Here is a 16089-nt window from a genome sequence, read left to right on the forward strand (position 1 = left end):
GGAGAGTCGTCTCAGTATCAGCAGTTTAATTACACTCATAAAAGCTAATAGCTCTTATATTTATTGACATAAATATTATTATTACTTATAAATTAGTAATATTTACATATTTTATGTGAGTTTTAAAGAAGTAAAAATATTCTTTGTATAAAAGCATTAAATTGTGCAGACTTTACCTTAGGAAATGATCTCTGCAGAAAAATATTTAAAAGCCTTCAATTAGGGACATTGCCACAAAATTTGCAACCATTTCCCAGTTGTTAGTAGAATAAGTTGTTTTTCAGATGATTTAACACCACAGATTAGTTACTGGGGTGGTAAGGATAGAAAATTCAAACATCTCCTTTCAGGCTATGTCTTGTTCCACATTTTCAGCCTTTCCTTGTAACTTTTATAAAAAGGATGGTTTTAAAAGCTAACGAGCTTTATGTCTTCTTCAGTTACCAACTTACATAGATGAGAGTTTCATCACACGGAAAAATAGGTTTCATTATGAAGTATGTATTTAGCACTTCACTGCTAAATACATGTCGATCATGAACCTTTTGGTTTTTTTTCCATATCTTTATATTAGATGTTTTTCCCAGATATTCTGTGTAACTTGCCTTGTCAAGCAAATGCAGGTTATGAAAACAAGGCTTAGCTCTTCACCAAATACAGCTGTTTTAGCACTGTGCACTACCTCTCTCCTCTGCTTCTTTTCTAGAAAAATCAGTCTGAGGCTGGAAACTGCCTCAGATGAGCCAACTTGAAACTAGAAAATCCCAGTTAAGACAGATTTTTAATTATTAAATTTTCTATTAATATGTTGAAGGTCAGTGGAACTGCCCCAGTTTTCAGGAGGCTCTGAGCAATTTCACTTGATCTTATATTTTAGCACTAAATCCATATTTATTAAAGGATTTAGCAGGCAGGTCAGAAGCAGCTAAATCTCTGATTTTGCATCACATGAATGCTAAAGAAAAATTTTCATCTCCATTGCTCTTCTCTAAGCTGGAAAGCTTTAAAACTGTTGTCAAGCCAATTTTAGGATTTTGGGGGGATAGGGGTAAATGTGTAAAAATGGATTTGCAATAAATGAAGCACAGACTGACATAATTATCTCTTTCCCAACCCAATTCTTTAGTGTAATGTGGAAATAATACAAAATTCTGGATTATGCCACTTCCTGTGTTGGAAGCTGTCATGTCTGTTACATCAATTAAAAAAGGCCATGAGCAACGCTAGTAGCTAGTGTTTGATAGGTTTCTTTTCCCACTTCTCTTCTGAAATATCAAAGGTAACATAGCAGAGCTTTTATTCTTAAGGGGACAGATTTGGGTCAGTTTTTAGCAGGATATGCAAAGAAAAAAAAGAAAGACAGGAAGAATTTGGTACAAGGCTTTTATTTGTATGAGTAATTGCTTTTGTATTCTTACTTCTGTAGTGCTGTTAATGGACTGTGACCTCATTACACCTGGCACAGTGCAAACACAGAACAAAAAGGATAATCTTGGCCTCAGATAGCTGAGATTCTTAAGCATTAAGTGAACAACAACAGAAAAGAGACATGCTAGTGGAGGCAGAATAAAATTACAACACAGTTTTGGTCAATGCTATATGCAGAAAATAAGGCAGATCAGCAGCCACTATCAAGATTTTGGGTAGGTTTCAAGGTGATTTAGGATTTTTAAGAGAGCCTAGAGGAATTCTGAGACTGTCTTTGTAGACCAGAGGAAAATCTCTCCCAAGTTACGAGAGAATAGTGCAGAAAAAAAAGTCATTTGCCTAAAAACTAGCCATCAGGCAGTTGAGTCTAACCTCATGGGGTGGTTCCGAGTGTGAGTGAGCAGTGGTCGAATAGAGCAGATCTCGAAACTGAAAACAAATCATTCCTTTCTAATTATTCGCATGAAAAATAACCAGAATCATGTTGGAATGGATTATCCTTTTCTAAAGATTAAGTTCATGATGCACCTGAGACCACTGGGTGAACCACCCAAAACATGATGGTGTTTTGAGCACAATCTGCTCCAGAAGTTGTCCATGCAAGAGGTTTAAGGTGAGTTACCTGTGTTTCCTTCTTGACCTGTAGCGGGCATAAAGTGGGGTGAAATCCAGGCAGCGGAGGATACTCTAGACTGTAACATTGAGAAAACCCAGAAGGTAAAATAGAAATTAACTTGGTTCCTTACATAAAACCTTTTATCTGTAAATCTGTTAACGTCCATCAGTGCCCACTGATGAGTGCAGCTGTCAGAGAGCAAAATACAAGGTACTACTCAAAGTTCAGGTGTTTCCCATTTGAGAGCTGCCCAGCAAGATAAAGTAAAACACAATGCAATTTTTGGGAAGGATAAAGAATGGCTAGGCTGTTTATGCAAACAATGGAAGAGATTAAAGATTGAAAGAAATATTTGGTCACCTCTTGGGAACAGCTGGTGTGGAAATATTTAACAGGCAGATCTTTTATGGACAAGCACAGTGTTCTAACTAAGCTTAAATAGATAGGGACAATGCAGTGCACCTGGCCAGTCTGTGCATACTGCCGTAGGAGAGTTAAAAGCTTTCCTTCTCATTTGTTCATGCAGCTCAGATGGTAGCTAATCATGTCCTCTAATTTTAACAACAGAATTGGGAAATGTACCAAAAAAAAATGCAGCTTGTAGTAAGAATAGAGGTGGCAAATTCTGTCCCTGGGACCGAATGATAAAGAAATGATTCACCTGCCCTTTTCTGTAAATCAGCCTTAGTCGTCTTGAGCTGCCTGAAAAGACCTGCAGTTAAGTGGAAACTTAATCTGAAATCCATTTTGATCATTTCTTTGAGTGTCACCAGAAAAGTAAAAGCTAGTCTGACTATTTAATCACCCATTAGAAGCCTGCGAGTGTTTAAGAGTGCCACGTTATAAAGGGCCAGGGCATACTGCAAGATGTCTGTTGTAAGGCTATTTCACTTGTATGGTTCTATCTATCTTTAAACTGGCAGCTAAATGGAAGGTTTAGATTTGAGAGTTCCTGGCTCCTGGTTCCCTGTCAGAAATAATTAAACTACGTTTTAGGGAGACTGTCGTAAGTAGTTTGCTTCACAAGTGTTTTTCACAGCTGAGAGTCTTTATTACGGCTCTTGGGGCCTGGGAATTCAAACCACCTTATATATCCATTATGCATGAATTATACATTCATAAACTGGAGCCTGCAGTCTCCTGCCTGTGTGGGTGGTGATATGGCTGGGGTCTCAGCTGGGTGGGAGACAAAAAGAAACAAATATGTTCCCAGCATTCCCCTTCTGGGTTAGCCTAAGATCTGTTTGGTTTAGATCATGCAGTGCATGTCCCTGGCCCGCGTGTGCAAAACTGTTCCTTGGCAACATGTTGTCTCGGAAATATTTCAGTCGAGATGTAAATGTCCCAGTGGGTTTTCCATCCCTTTTCATAGGAATGACTCCACAGATATTCTGCCTTTCAGAAAGCACATTTGAACTCCAAAATTCTTTCATTACAGATTTAAATATATGGGACTAAATGTTTGATAGGATTTGGAGACATCCAAGACACTGCAGCTAAAGGAGTTCAAGTGGAAAATGTTCTACCACCCTGTACAGTAAGCAGGAGTAGGCATTGTGCTTACGTTGCTTTTGGAAAATAAGGTGTTTTCTAGACATGCAAAGCATTGCTATTATTACTGTCATAGCTACCACTGTCTAAAGAACTCTATGATCCTTGGAGACGAGAGTCCATTTCAGCATAGGGGGCTGAAGAACTTGCAGCTCTCTCCTATGCTGCAAAACATTCCTCCTGGAGTTGAAGTGAATCTTCCAGCCCCATACCAGAAGCATGGCAAAAGTATGTGAACAGCCCAAGCTTCCTGTTAATTAGTGATATTAATTAGCAAAAGACAAAAGCCAACTTAAGTAAGGCTGAATTTCAGTCAGGTGTGATGTTAATGCAGGCTGAGTAGTTTTGAATATTTTATGTGCAGCCAGTGACTCGAAGTGAATGTCTTGCATAATACCGGTTGCCCCTCCACCACAAGCCTTGAGGCCTGAATCCTGTGTTTAATATGGTCAGAGGCACAAAGAGAGAACTGGTGGCTGGGATATTCATCCTAGGGGTTCAAAGCCAGGGAAACAAAGAGAAAATGGGTTCTGCAAAGTACCCCGATACACTTTGCTGGGCTTCCAGCCCAGCCCTGCTCAGCATTTCTTCTGTTCTCATCTCCTCTCCACTTTCGCCAAAGGGAACTGTGTCACTACCCTTTAAAATCTATAAAATGGCTCCGTCAAGCAGGCTTCAGTCCAAAACATTTGGGAAAGTTCAACCAGATTTAGAAGCACCAAGCAGAAGGCAGAGAGAAGGGGGAAGATCTAAGTCTGAAATTAAGTCTGAATTGCCTCTTCTCCAACTGAGGACAGTGCAGTCACGGTTTATGAGAGACTGAAAGTGAGCGGTCAGGTGATGGGCTTGGAGAAGAAATAGATTCATTTCATTTCATCTGCAGTATAACACTGCATCAGTATTTGGTTTTATTTTTTCATATAAATCACTCCTATATAGTAATAGTGGTAACAGGCATGTTAACACCTGATGCGTAGATACCTATTCTCCACCAAGCTTCAGTTTTTCCAGACAAATACAGTACAGGTGAAAACATGAAGTCTCCTAAATTCATGCCAGTATTATGCATATCTGTGTCCTCACACACACTGGGGCCCACAGCGGGTGGGAAGCCCAGAACTCCTGAAAAGCCAATGTCCTTTATCTGTTCTCTTTCTTGGAGGTAAGTACCAAAATGCCCAGCTGTGACTCCATGCTTCCATTAACTCCAATAAGACTTGGCAACAAGCACCATCTTATCAACTTCACCTCATGTAGCTCACCAAAATAGCGTGGTAATACCTCTGAATGCCTGAGAGAGGATTTGTAATGGGGTGGTAGGAGAGCAGACACATAGCAGATTCAAAAACTCTGTAGAAATAGAAATATTCTGCATTAATTTTAAAGAGAGAAGAAGGATTTTAATGAATCCCATCCCCAGAACCATGGGTTAACGAGCCAAGAACAGGCTTTGCCTGCACTTAACTTTAGCATCAGTAGTTTATCAGTACATTGTTTCCACACTTAATCAGATTTTAATTAAATGTAATTTTTGTTCTGTCTATTGGAAGAGGTTTCCCCTTCGGATTTGGTGATCACAAAAGCCCGAGGAGTGCAAGAGAATTAGAAAGCAAATAGGAGGATCAATCACAACAAACCTCTGCAATCCATGTCCATGTATTTTTTGTAATATACTTATTAGATTCTTATTGTCAGGAAGGATTAGTGTTATGAGCTCCAGGAATTCTTTTCATTGCCCTGTAAAGCGAGGTAGTGAAGTGTGGCTGCTTTTCTTAACAATAACGCTCTGGATTTTCCCGCTTTCCCTTCTCTCTACCCCTCTCTTCTCTCCTCTCCCACAGAGATTTGTGCAGCGGACTGCGGAGGACACGGCATTTGTGTTGGAGGCACCTGCCGCTGTGAGGAGGGATGGATGGGCACAGCTTGTGATCAGCGAGCGTGTCACCCACGCTGCAATGAGCATGGGACATGCCGGGATGGCAAGTGTGAATGCAGCCCAGGCTGGAATGGAGAGCACTGCACTATTGGTAGGGATAAAGAAAAACCAACTACTTTTAAAAGAAAAAGTGATGATCAAGGAGGAGAAAAGGCGCATGCTTAACTGAATATGTGTGACTTAGTATAGCATGAGCACCTTTGTTCTTGGATTCAAGTTCTGACATCATACATTTTCATGTGGGAACAAGATAAAATGTCCTTTCATTTGCTGATGACATGGCTATATATATTTTTTATTATCAGAAGTGAAGTACATGTATTTGGTGTTTGATCTCATAGAGACAAGCCATCATACGTCAGCTAGATGCTTTTGAAAACATCCCACTTTGCCTCTCTCTAAAGGTCGTTCTTTGGCCTCCAAGATTTCTCCCTAACATGTTGACAGCATATTCAGAAATATGCATCTGATTTAAAGTTTTCTTTCCTTTTATTTGCTCCATTATTTGCACTACCTCTTTGCTTACCAGTATAAAGGAGGAAACTGCAATCAGATGACTTCTGACTGGTATTTAACTCTGTCTTGCTTATGCCTTGTCTGTTCTGCTTCCTTTCTAACCATTTCACTTCCCTGTCTCTTTGGTTCTTTATTCCTCATGCACCTGGCACTTACCTTGAGCTTTTGGTGTCATGTCTATTATTATTATCAATAAGGTGGCACCAATATGCCAAAATCATGCAAAGAGGTACAGTTCTTACGATAAGCAGTTTACACCATTAATGAACTGGCTTGGCTTTACCTTCCTCCTTTATCTCACTTAACTCCTCGATGCATTTTCCCTTCTTCCTTTTTTACTGAATGTCATGCATTCAAACACTTTAGCCCCATTCTGTAGTCCTGCTATAAAATCAGTAGCATAAAACTCTCCAGATGCCATTTCTTATACATTAATAGAAAACTAAATTAGTGAATCCAGTTCTGCTCTCAATAATGCCTGTGTGGAAAAAAATCAGTTGACTTTAGAGGAGTTATTCCAGAGTGACAATTCTCCTCCAGTTGTTTTGCTTTAATCAGCTTCTTTTAAAGATAAGAAAATTTACCTCTATGTTGTTTTCAGCGTGCCATGATACATATATATCGCGCTACATCAAATTTAACCACTAGCAACACCGGAGCAAATGTCAGCATAGTTCTCTGTGTGGATTATTAACTTAGTTATATGTAGACATCATTTTTTTTGCTTGAACACCCAGGTAAGTTTGCACACATAAAAACTGATAGGAAATGAAGCCTGATCACAATATTTTAATTCCAGCATTAGGGTAATGGTACAAACCATATCTGTGGCTCAATTCTCCTTATCATTTATTTATGCTAATGTCACCGTACCACATTATGTTCTCCACATGCATCCCCTAATGAAAAATATCTAGCTCTTAAAACTTCCTCTGTCTCATTAGATATTACGTTCTGCTTCCTTTTCTAGCAGCTTTCATTTCTTCTCATGAGAAAGAGATTAAAAAAAACCTCTCCTAAAAGACTTTATAATGAAAAGAGAGCAGTCCTGTGTTAATTGGAATCCTGTGTTTCTATAATATTGTTTTATAGACTTGTGTTCAAGCACTTTGATTTGGAAAGCCACACAGATCCTTGAAAGGGTTTTTAAAAAAAAGAAAAAATGTTCAGCAAAAGGCCCCAAATCCAGGGGATAATTTTATATGAAAGTCATTTATGCACGAAAAAAAAGCCTGATTCATATCCTTAGTGCCATTTTATTAGTTCTGCTGCAAAAAGAAAATGCCACTAGTTTGGTATATGATATTTCTCCACACAGCTGATATGCCCAGACTCTTTTCAAACAACAAGCTTTTCTCTTTCATGGTAATTAAATTTACCCCATTATTTGTGGTATTCCTCACTCTAAGTATAAAGAGTGTGTGTTATTATGGGAAAGGCCAGCACGGCAATGCAATCAGCGTTGAGATTTTACCGGTGCACAGTATTATTTTGTGTGGTGCTACCTTCCTGTTGCAGTACTGACTTAGTTTAGGAATCATTCTTTAATACCTTGAGTGCTGGAGCAATTCTGTTTCTTTTCACCGCCCCCACCCCCACCCCATTTTCTTGCATGGTGATTTAGCGACAAATTTGTACATAGTCTCATGTCTCTGAAGCTGTAAACCATATTTCCTACGGAATATTTCATTGATAAATGTGTAGAATGTAAAGGAGATTTGGCAAAGTCATAAATATCCAAGAAAATTGAATAGCTTTAGAAGGAGTAATAAGCTAGTTATATTGGCACGGATGAAAGGACATTGACTTGGAATTCCATTAAGTATGTGGAAAGCATTCCCCTTGTCCTTGTGTAATTTCCCTGCATGGCAACTTGTTCTGTTGAAAGTAATTCCTTATATGTCTGTGTCATGGCCATTTTGCTTTAGCACTGACAAGCATAAAACCCCATTGCTGAAGTGATGCTTTCCCAATTTTGACGTGTGCAGGTAACACGGTAGAAATGGGTGATATAAGTTAAGGACACTTCTTCCATTTCCTGTTGAGCATGTTTGAGAGTAAGAAACCCTTTTGTTTTGTAGGTCATAGGAGGCTCTTTCTTACAGTGTTCAAGCGAACTATGATCCCAGTGGATTAATTTTGTTTGCTCATACTCATGTTACCAAATATACTAGCTTGATTGCTCACATTCAGAGATTTCATTAGAGGAACCCCAGTTAATTCCCAGCCAGGAAATTGATGCAGAACCTTGCATTCATCATCCTAATTCAGCAAACTTAGCACATTCGGGTAAAAGAATAGAACAGAAAGTTGGTTATCTAACTTCAGGAATCCTGAAAGCGAGTAGAATGGTTTAATCAATGTGCTCCAATTTCTTAGAGAGAAAAAGAAAATCATGACAACAGCCACAATGCCAGACTCCTAAGATGGGCTGTCCAGCATATTCTGAATTTGCTCCCAGTTAGAAACGCTGCGAGAATTCAACTTTCTTCTATTTTGGCACAAGCCACATCCAAGGAACATGGTGGGTCTTAGGAGCACTCAGTTTAAAGGTGAAATAAGCTCTATTACTGTGGGCTCTGAAAGGCCAAACTACAACTCAGCTCTGTGATTCACAGGTGGCACCACAAAAAATTTCCTGGCTTTAACAAACAGCTCTAGAAATTTCCCAGGGCCATTACAGCCTGGACTCAAATTTGATGCAATTGATGACAGGACCCCAGCTGCTATGCATCCCACCTCAGAGATTCAAAGGGGTACTTCGTTGTGCCATCACGGGCCTTGCACTGAGATTGTATCTGATATGTGAACATCTACATATGATATTTTATCAGCAACAGGCCTCAATCCCTTGATTCATATTGGGGTTGTTTGAAAAAAATAATGTCAGAGAGGGCTTCCCTGTGTGGTGGAGTGGGGACATTCATCATCCTTGAACAGCCTGGACACACAACTAAAGCCATCCCTTGAAGTTCAGTTTCCACACCTCAATACCACCAGGTCTCTGGAATACTGAGGGACCAGCACTGAGTTCTCCAAACACACAACAGTCTACCGAGCAGGATTTTCAAAGCACCTCAGCGCATAATTCCCATTGATCTCTGCAGACGCTACATGCTTAACTCTTTTTGAAAATCTTGTCCTGACAGGCACTGATGATGTATGAAATAACTAGTGTCTAGGCAGACAGACAGGCTGTCCATGCGGGCTTCTGCTTATGGCGCCATCATGCTGGGGTTTGTTTTACTTAGCAAAACTCTGATTTTGGAAAAATCTGCCCCTTTAAATTTGCCTTTTGTCAACCTAAATAATCACATGTGTTCTGAGTAGGTGGGGTTGTAATCAGTGCCCCTTGGTTTCTGCTGGAGCAGCTGGAATCCAGACAAGGCACATTACAGGTGAATCCTGGCCTCTTTTCCCCAGCGTTCTAACACATCACTTATGCCATTTCAATGCTTTATGAAGCGTCTTGGTCTGTGTGTAGCCCAACGTAAAATAAGCCCACCAGTGTCCGATGAAGGTTCTTGCTACCTGCAGCCCAACAGAGCAGTTAGCTCTCTGCAGCACTTGGGCATATCCACAGTATAAGGTGCACTGTATTTGACCCTCTAGCACCCACTCTGCGTGGTTGGGATGGGTACCTTTGGGCAAGAGAAGGCCATGGTTATAGCAGTCAGTGGAAAACAGGTGCATGTTGCTTTCTTTCCACGTGATTTTGCATCAAGCTGAAGGTCATCTGGCCTTAAGTAGTTTGGCAGCATATTTGACAGTAAATATTAAGCATTGATGAACTTTAAAGACAGTCTTTTTCCCTTCCTCTGTGGCATAAACTTGTGCCGTCACTGGTTTAACAATGAATGGCTGGTTTCTCCTCTCCTGCAAATTTGTATGATCTCAGTTTAACTCCAGTGATTTCACTGAGGTTCTGTCCACTTCACCCCACAGGAAAGATAAAAAGAAGAAGAGAATATATAGAAAATCAAGAAAGAGAGCGTGCTTTAGCAGGGGTGTTGGACTAAATGATCTCCAGAGGTTGTTTCCAACCCCAACCATTTTGTCATTCTGTGCCAGAAGTATAACATGGGAATGAAACTATTACAGATTAAGAAAAGAAAGATTCATGCTGTCGTGCAATACTCCCATAGAAGGTGCCTGTTATTTTTCAGATTACAAGAAAATATTAACATATGACTGACGTATGTTTGGCATTGGCAGCTGCCTCCACTGCCATCATCTGCACAGTGGCTGCTGCCTGAGTTTACAGGTTGAGCTGCTCTGGATATCAAAATCCAAGAGACACATTCCCAGGCTTCAGCCCCCTTCCAAGCGGATGGTGATGCCGTGCTTCCTGCACTGCTACCACTACACTGAGGTGATTGGTTTTTTAATCTCATTCACAAGCCTCATAACTGCCCCATATTAGGTTAGCTCTGATCCACCCAGCCCTCTCCACTTGCTTACAATAGTACTTCGACGGATCCATTAGGCTCACAAGATGGAAAAATAATTCCTGTGAGGGCTGTGACCTCCTGGGTGGGTGGTCTGCATAAACGAACCTGAAACAAAAACCTCTTCAGAAGGGTACCAGGACACAACTGAGAGAAGATTGCAGGGAGTGGACAAGAGAACAATGGAAATAACATTTAAGGAGGTAATGAAAGAGACAAGCCAGACTCGGAGACTTCTTTGTTACTAAAGACTGGCTGCTGTTAGGACAGGGAGTGCCGCCTGCTGGCATGCACAGGGCTGTCCGAGACAGGGCTCCTGGCTTCTGCTTCTGTCTTTACCACCAACTTTCTGTTTGATCATAGAAAATCAATTAGAAGGTGATTTTCCAAATTAACATTCCATGAGAATTGGGCATATGACTGCTCCCAGTACATCTATAACTTTCTTTTTTTTCCTTTAGCCCTCCTTGGAATGAATATATTAATGCTTACCTGTCTGGTAGAGCTGCCATGAGGTTAATTTAATACTTGTAAAGTGATTTGATCTGAGGCTAGAGGATGCTGTATAAATGCAATGTATTGCCATTAAGAAGATCCAGGGAAAAGCCTCTCCCAGTCTGGTAAGGTTGCAGAACTGTGCCTCTTTGTGTGGAAAAAATGTAAGACAATCAGGTGAGATGGAGCACTTTCAAATTACTCTGTTTTTCCTGATAAAAAGAAAAGCAGTCAGTAAAACAGAGGTAATCTGTTGCAAATGAGCAGAACGTTACAACATTCTGCCATATATGTATTTTATACATATATATATAAACACATACATATATATGAAACTTTCCTGTTTCTCTTCCTGATCTTAATGACTGGATGCCTAAACACAGCCTTCTTGAGCTCTTTGACTGAGGAGGCCTGTGCTCCACCCTTTTCCCTTTTTTCTCTCTTCATAATCAAGGTTTTTCTTTTCATATCACAGTGAACTCTCCTTTGCCTTTCTAGCACCTGCACAGTCTCGTAGTAAGCCGCAATGCACTTATTCAATCCTACCTTAAATGTCCTGTCTTTTATCTCCCAAGCTCACTATCTGGATAAGGTAGTGAAAGGTATGCTCTTCCTTCCTATTTTTCCTATTGTCTTTGTGTTTCTTTTGAAAAAATGCATCGTGAACATGCTGTGTTGAGGTTGCATCTCTTCCTCATTGTCACCAAGGTGCTCCCTAATGCCTGGAAGGGTGAACTTTCCAGTCATTTAGGTAGGAAATACCTCTGTAACTGCTGTGACTCTATGTTAACATCATATCAGTGTCCCTACCTGTCCCCTTGTCCCAGCCCTCTCTTCCAAATCATCTCTCATCCTCACCCCTCCTATCCAGGTAAAGTAAGTCAGGAGGAAACAAAAGTATCTGTGAATACAGTAGAAGGCATGTACGGTGATGTGTTTTAATTAAATGTCTATGATCCATTTTGTAACAAGCAGGTGAGTGCACTTTCTGTGTGGAGTCTTCATGTTTTTGATCTATGACTGAAAAGTCTTACATGGAAACTTTGAGTAATGATATTTTGTTTCTTAACACAAAAATATTATGACCTCAAAGCCTATGGTTGTATAAATCTGCAAAATATATTGAAATTAGTGGCACTACAACAAAATCCAACTCTATGTTCCTATTTGTAAATGTAAAGCAAGGCTAGGACCCACGTCTTTCTTCAAAAAAGAGGGAAAGGAATTGAACCGTTACAGAAAAGAGGTAATCTCCTGTCTTAAAAAAAAACTCAGTAGTTTATTAATAAGGGCAGTAAGCTAAATTACTTCAGGACTTTCAAATAGAAATGCACCACAATGCACCTAACTTTCTAAAACTATTGAAATAGCACACATCTTGTTAAATACGACAATCTGACAATAAATATGATTGAGTTGGGCACAGATATCTTTCTGTATGGCTGATGTGACACTAACAGTAACACAGCACTTACACCATGCAGCATCACATGTGTGCTGGTTGAATAAACAAAAAAATCCAGTAGAACTAATGAGTTTCTTCCATAGGATTACTCTCATTTTCAGGTGGTGAGCAATCAGGAACAGCAGTTGTGAGAGGTTGATGAAGAAGGACAGATATGCCAAAATATTTGCCCGGTGAACAGATAAAAAGAAGTCTCTGCTTTATAGAGCTCTTGCAGTGTGACAAGAAACATGGTTGCCCTACTGATTTCCCTTCTCAAATGAATTTACAATCTAATGTTTCTCTCTTGTTTCCATTGAGTCTTAAAGGCAGGTTCAGGTACAATCACAGATAGAGAAAAAATTTGAAAAGACAAACAATTATTTATAGAAGATGTTCACGGTTTAAATGTAACTTTCGTCTTCAATGTAATGCAGCAAGTGGGAACTATACTTGGACCCCCTGTTTATAGATCCATGGATTGTTTAGTGGTAGTTAGTGTTCCCTCATTGCTTGGCAAAACATACTTGACTTCATTTAAATTAAGAGAGAAAAGTGTATTATCCTTCTTAGATGAAGGAAAGAGGATCACTTATTGTGCACTTATGGACTAAAAATGGTGGCATCCTTAGAGCAATACATGGGCCATGACTGAGGAGAGCTATCAGAACCTCATGTTAATGTTCCACATCTCAGTGATTTACATTTCAAAACCCCAGGAATCTTCCTTTTAATCTCAACTTGTTTTGGATGAGGTTTGATTAAAAGGTAGCAGATAAGCCCCAAGGGGATAGAAAAGATGAGAAATCAACCTGCAAAGCATGGGTCAAGGGACCTTCAGTATTAATTTCTTCCTTCAGTGGCCTAGTTTGGTTTTTTTTTTTATTGTCTTCTGTAGTTATCATTTTTCCTCTGGGTAGACTTTTGGCTCACCTTTAGGCCCAAGAATAAAGATTTATATATTTAGCGAGTATTTAAGTGGGAAACAGGTTAAGTAACGTACAGAGAATCAAAGATTGTCTCTTACCATGCATGACCTCTTTTGGAAAGATTAGCAATAACTCAAACATTACAAGTACATGCTTTTCACTTGGCTCACTGCATGGTGTGCATTTTTCAAAACTAAATTACTCATGCCTTTTTGACTTTCTTAATTATTAACATCTTTGTGGTTGAAATCCCTTCCCAGTAATCCTATGTTGTCATGGATGAGCCTGATTTACTGCTGAATCTTTCCTACAGCTTTACAATAAACCAGAGAAGTCAGAGAAGATGCAGAATTGCCTCTAAATTGGAGGGCAAGTTTCAAGAACAAACATCAGCTTGATAAAACCAAGAAGCTCTAACTAGAATTGGAGTGGAATCTCCTAAACTAAGGCCTAATTAACACTGGAAATGCTTAAAATGAAAAGAGTTGCCTACTATTAAAGAGCTGTGATTTTAGAGCTTTTCCATCCATGATAACATTGGACCTGACAGTACATCAACATAATTGATTTTTATTGTTGGTTATCAGTTTTTGCTCTTAAAAAAGAACTGTGTTAATGCTGCAGTGACTTATGTTAACAGCTGGTCTGAAATGTAAAGATATTGAACAACACTTGAACAACATTCAGGGACAGCAGAGGGGTGACTTCTTTGGGCTGCTCCTGAAGTCTGAGAAGCAGTGAGAATGCAGGTTCTGACCACAGCCATTTTCATAGAATCATAGAATAGTTTGGGTTGGGAGGAGGCTTAAAGATCATCTAGTTCCAGCCCCTTTGCCATGGGCAGGGACATCCCACTAGGTCAGGTTACCCATCCAACCTGGCCTTGAGCACCTACAGGGATGGGGCATCCACAACTTCCCTGGGCAACCTGTGCCAGTGTCTCACCACTCTCATGGTGAAGAAATTCTTCCTAATGTCTAGTGTAAGTCTGTCCCTTTCCAGTTTATACCCATTGCCCCTTGTCCTGTCACCACAAGCCTTTATGAATAGTCCTTCTCCAGCTTTCTTATAGCCTCTTTCAGATACTGGAACATTGCTATAAGATCTTCTCTGAGCCTTCTCTTCTCTAGTTGAACAAGCCAAACTCTCTCAGCCTGTCCTCATATGGAAGGTGCTCCAGCCCTCGGATCATCTTTGTAGCCCTCCTCTGGACCTGTTCCAACAGCTCCATATCCTTCTTACCTTGAGGATTCCAGAACTAGACACAGTACTCCAGATGAGATCTCACAAGAGAGGAATAGAGGGGCATTTTCCGTATCTGTACAGTTATAAGAAATAATAGGAGCTCTGGCAAGTAACTTTTTAATCTTCATTTTAGAGGTTGATTTAGGGTTTCTGGATACCCACCATCAAAAAATAGCATGGTGGTAGTTTGAGAGTTGAGCGTTTTTCAGGACACCTTACCAGGCTTCTCATGATTTGCAGGGATCAGCTGATGCTTTGCTCCTCCTCTTCAGTCTGGTGCAGGTCACTTACTGTTTGTTGCTCTCTCAAGCTCCAGGAGTTTGCATCCTCACATGTTGCATTCAGCCATGTCCTACTCATTTCAGAGCTCAGCCTGTGTTTATTGGGATGTGCTAGGTCATCCATCAGTTCTTTCCTGCTGACAATGGACGAAAGGTAATAGCCTTATCTTTTAAGTCCAATTTCAAGTGGCAATGAGGCTTGGCTCGAAAAAAAATCCCATTGAACATTGTTTATAATTGCTCTAATTAGAGAAGGCCTTAACTGTACAGATCATTACAGGGAGATTATTTTACCAACGATCTTAAAATGGCAGGATAATTTCTTACTCTGTTGACAGTCTCCTTTGACTCTGATACTCTTTTCTTGTCTAGTTCAAAATTAGTCCACGTTTTATATTACTTCCCTGCTCTGTGTTGTCTCTTACATGGCAGACCTTACGTCTTTCCCAATGTCCCTTAGTACCATCATCTTTCAGTAGCTGCCACGTGCTTCAGTTGAAAACTCACATAAATGGGTATTTTACCCCCTCAAAAAGCCCTGTTCATATATTTAATTCTCTTAGTCACCCAAATACAGTTAACAAACACAAATGGGAATAAGGGATCATTATTGACTCTAGCTATGAGAAGTCAGAGATGCAAGATTATGGTGGTGCAAATCCGTGAAGATTAAGCCATCCTGCTGTGTTGATGTTCAGAAGCACTTTGGAGACAAGATGATTTTTCTGCTTTATTCCCCAGCATGGGGGAAAGGAAGGGATAAAGTTTATTTGTGTCATCTTTTCGTCAAGTGCTTTGAAGTGCACCATTTTTGGAATGGGGAATAGTGTATTTTCCTGCCTTTGCAGTGTTAGTGATGGCCTTTATGCAAGTCTTTATGCTGTGAACCAGTTTAGAAATAGCTGTACTTACAGGGCCATTCTCTAGATACATTGGCCTACACATCCATGTTAACTTCTAACTTTCTGAAACTATGAGTCTTCTGAGAGCTGCTGTTAAATTGTGTTGTTCCCTGTTAATGGTTTCCTTTCTCATTACTGTCTGCTCTCCTGCCAAACCTATGACATAAGTGAGGTGCAATTTAATCCTCACAGCATGGATACTTTGCTTCACTTTGTAATGTAATGGTTAGTATCTGAAAACTTCAATGTTTGTGGATCTGTGAAGAAGAATTTTTGTCATTAGGAAACAGTTCTTTGG

At 40.0% G+C, this 16089-nt stretch overlaps 1 protein-coding gene across 6 annotated transcripts in view; it reads left to right on the forward strand.

The window, feature by feature from the left end:
- Window positions 1-16089, forward strand: part of TENM4 (teneurin transmembrane protein 4) — a 373803-nt gene that overhangs the window by 238442 nt on the left and 119272 nt on the right. For all 6 annotated transcript variants that reach the window (XM_069883272.1, XM_069883268.1, XM_069883269.1 and 3 more), the window contains one exon: window positions 5437-5622. In XM_069883272.1, coding sequence (XP_069739373.1) covers window positions 5437-5622 — 186 coding nt within the window. The remainder of the gene's footprint in view (window positions 1-5436; window positions 5623-16089) is intronic.

The sequence above is a fragment of the Phaenicophaeus curvirostris genome, chromosome 1, assembly GCF_032191515.1.
Source record: "Phaenicophaeus curvirostris isolate KB17595 chromosome 1, BPBGC_Pcur_1.0, whole genome shotgun sequence".
NCBI lineage: Eukaryota > Metazoa > Chordata > Aves > Cuculiformes > Cuculidae > Phaenicophaeus > Phaenicophaeus curvirostris.